The sequence below is a fragment of the Pediculus humanus genome, genomic scaffold (assembly GCF_000006295.1).
Source record: "Pediculus humanus corporis 1103172107617 genomic scaffold, whole genome shotgun sequence".
Taxonomy (NCBI): domain Eukaryota; kingdom Metazoa; phylum Arthropoda; class Insecta; order Psocodea; family Pediculidae; genus Pediculus; species Pediculus humanus.
The window spans coordinates 22,023-25,865 of NW_002987231.1; the positions used below are offsets into that span (position 1 = coordinate 22,023).

Consider the following 3,843-nt stretch of genomic DNA (forward strand, 5'->3'; position numbering starts at 1 on the left):
AAAAACTTTAATAGTATTCGTTGAGGTGATTGATTGATTGATTGATCGATTGATTGTCAGATTTCTCAAAGCGTTTTATATAAAGTTAAAGTTAATGTTATAGTGAACCTTGAATTTAAAATTTAAATTTAAATTTAAATTTAAATTTAAAAAAAAATTTTAATTTTTTTTGAAGAACAATCTGTTTGAAAAAAAAATCCGCAAAAATTAAAAAAATAAAAAATTATATGTATAAAATGACTGAAATGCAGGCGGGAGATTATCACCGCGAAAATGGATTGCATTTACGTGAAAACGGTCTTCACCTTCGCGAAAATGGACTCCTTCGGGAAGACGATCATCTCCGGGATAGTAGTAGTATCGAACACAGTTTAAAGCTCAGGCTTTCAAACGGCCATAGTAGTTACGATGTTGCCAAATTAACATCTAACAGACACCCCATTCCGAACGGATACAAACACGAGTTCATAGGGAATTCTGATGATGTCAAGCAATTTGAAACTTCCAATCCGCCATCTCCTGCTGTGGACCCCCAAAGTTCGCCTGATCCTGAAAGAAAGGTAAAATAAAAAAAAAATAAAAAAATTTGAATCCATTTTTATTATTATCATCATTTTGCTTTTCTTTTCTTTCTTTCTTTCTTTTCTTTCTTTTCTTTCTTTTTTTCGAATCGTCTGGTTGTATCGATTTTATTGTCACCGTGAGTTTGTTTTTTTTCTTTTACGACTTGCAGATCCCTATTTTTAGTTCCCGCCCTGAATTTTTTTTTTTTTTTATTTAATAAGGCAGAAAAAAATTATCATTATCATTATTTAATTTTTTTTTTTTTAAATAAAAATTCAAAATCGAGTTGTTGGTTTTCACCCCTACGGAATAATAATATTAATAATAATAATGATATAATTTTTAATATCGATATACGAAATTACTGTCGCACTCTGTTGTCGTGTGGATATCGTTGTGCCGATTAAAAAAAAAATTTTTTTAAAAGAGACCGACAGACCGATCGACCGACCGACATTACAAATGGTTATTTAATTGCTGTTGTTGGTGCTTAATTGAAAAAGAAAAGAAAGAAAAAAAAAAAAGAAAAAGAAAGAAAGAAAGAAAGAAAGAAAGAAGAAAAAAAACATTGATTCGGTTGCCAACGTGGATTCGACTCATGATTTATTCTGCCACGTTTTTTTTTTTTTTTAAAATGGTGGTGATGGTGGCGGTGGCGGTGACGGTGGCGTACCCAGGATTTTTTTAAATTGAAAAAAAAAAATTTTTTGGGTAAACTAGTTTTATTACGACTCGATTAAAAAAATATATATAAAATGGATGATTTAGGTTTCTCTTAAATATATATATATATATATATACCGGTTGTTGTCTTGCCATATTTCATCATGCACATGCACACACACATATGTGTATATATATTTTCTTAAATTTTCATTCTCTCTCTCTCTCTCTCTCTCTCTCTCTCTCTCTCCAAGCATTTTTTATCGTAAATATTATTTCTTATCTAATAATTTTATTATCAGAATGTTTTTTTTTACTTGAAAATCATGTTAAATTCTTCATGTTATAGGTTAGGTAAGATTTACAACCTTGAATGATTATTATTATTATTATTATTATTATTATTATTTACTATAAAATATGTATATATATTTAATTCACTTTAAAAAATCAAATTGTAGGAAAAAAAAAAAAAAAGTAACCTCTTCATTTCAATAACAATAACGATAATAATAATAATAATTTTTTTTTTAACAATTGTATACGTTTGATCGATGACTTGATTTATATATTTAAAAAAAAAAAAAAAAAATGGCGGGTTTTTTATTTAATTAATAGTGTAATTAGTAGTCGTACATAATGAAATAACTGTTGGATAATGAAAAAAAAATAAAAAATTTGTAAAAAAACGGTGTTGATTTCATATTTTAAAAAAAATACAAACGGGAATGAATGAATTCATCGAAAACAACAACAACAACAACAAACGCGTTTATTAATTTCATAAAACGAAAAATATTTATATATGCGCGGTCGTTGCAAAACATAAATGAAAAACTAGAAATCCGTTCAATAATTAAAAAAAAAAAAATATTTTAAAAGTAGTTTTCGTAAAATAAAAAAAAAAAAAATTTGTAGTTGTTTTTAAAAGAAAGATTTATCTATATATATATATAAATATGATTATAAACTTGCACACAGGCACGCACACACACGCATGTATAAAATATCCAGAAAAGATATAATCAGGTTTTTGGTACATTACAGAATGTCCACCTTTGACTTTTAAAAAAAAAAGAAAAAATTTTTTTTTTTTTTGACCAGTTTGGTTTGTTCATCATTTTAATTTTAAAGTGTGTGTGTGTGAAATTTTTTATTTCATTTCAAACGCGTTTATATAAAACTTTGATGGCTTTTTTTTTTTTTTTTGAAAGAATATTTATTTATTTTGGATAAATGAGAGGGGAAGAGAGAGAGAGAGAGAGATGCATAGAACATAATAATAATAATATTAATTATTCGATGAGTAATATAAGTTAATATCGGTTTATTATTATGACTTTAATAATAATAAGTTTTTTATAAATAAAAGGGAGGGAGGGGGTTCGTTAGATTATAAGCAATAAAGAAGAAAGAAGAAGAAAACAGGTAGAATAAAAAAATAATAATAATAATAAACAAAAATCATTAAAAAAAATAAAAAAAAAAGAGTAAAGCAGAATTTTTTATTTTTATTTTTTATTTTTCATTTCACGAAACCGGTGTAGTAAAAAATGTTGTAAATATTTTAAATAATAATATTAATAATTATTATTATTTTTTATTTTTATATATTTTTTTTTTATATTTTAAAATTAATATATATATTTTTTTTTTAAAGTCATTCCAAAGAATAATAATAATAATAATAATAATAATAAAAATAATGAAAATTAAAAATCGGTTCGCATCGTATTAAAAATTTATTTAAGTAAAAGTTTTTATGTTTATTAAAATTTTTTACACTAGTACGAAACAAACGACAACAACAACAACAACAACTTTATAGATTTTTTTCATATTTTGAGTGTAAAAACAAACAAACAAACAAACAAAACAAACAAAATAAAAACAAAATGAATCATTTATTTTAATTATGTATTGAAAAGAAAAGAAAAAAAAATGTATGTATGTATATAAATACTCAAAGCATTGAACTATTAATTAATTGTTTTGGCGCCAATAAAAATTGAAAAAAAAAAAATGCTTTTTTTTAAAACCGTAACAAATCTCACACACACACAAAAAACGACCATTATTATTATTATTATTTAATTCGATAAAAAAAAAAGGAAAAAAAAGAAAGAAGAAAAAAAAAGGAAATTATTTTATTTATATCGAGTTAAGACAGGTGTAAATTAAAATGGCGCCTTTTTTTTTTTTTTTTGTTTTGTTTTGTTTGTTCATTGCATTTTCCTAAATGTAAAATTTTTATTTGATTTTAAAGGGATAAAACTATTAATTTCAATTATTAAACAAAAAAGAAAAAAGATGAAAACAATTATTATTATCGAAATGAAATTAATTTTTCGGCTGGTGTACAAAACCTTTTTTTTTTTGGGGGGTTGTTTTGTGTTTGTTGTCGTCTTAACCTTTAAATTAATTTTAAAAAATTTTGTTTTGTTATGTTTCCCCCCCTTTTTACTCTTTTCTCTTTCTCCCGCTCTTTTAAATTTTAATTTCTGATATTGTAACTTTCACTTTTCTCTTTTTTTTTTTTTTTAAATATTAATTCATTTCTTCTTTCTTTCTTTCTTTCTATCTCGTCGTCGTTGAGAGTTGTTGTTGTTGTTGTTG

The 3,843-nt window shown here is 24.3% G+C and overlaps 1 protein-coding gene across 1 annotated transcript; it reads left to right on the plus strand.

Moving 5' to 3' along the window:
- Window positions 1–245: 245 nt before the first annotated feature.
- Window positions 246–747, plus strand: Phum_PHUM247900 (uncharacterized protein; the record flags this gene model as incomplete). Its single annotated transcript, XM_002426260.1, has 2 exons — window positions 246–537; window positions 734–747. The coding sequence occupies 2 exons, from the start codon at window positions 246–248 to the stop codon at window positions 745–747; spliced, it is 306 nt and encodes a 101-aa protein (XP_002426305.1).
- Window positions 748–3,843: the final 3,096 nt, after the last annotated feature.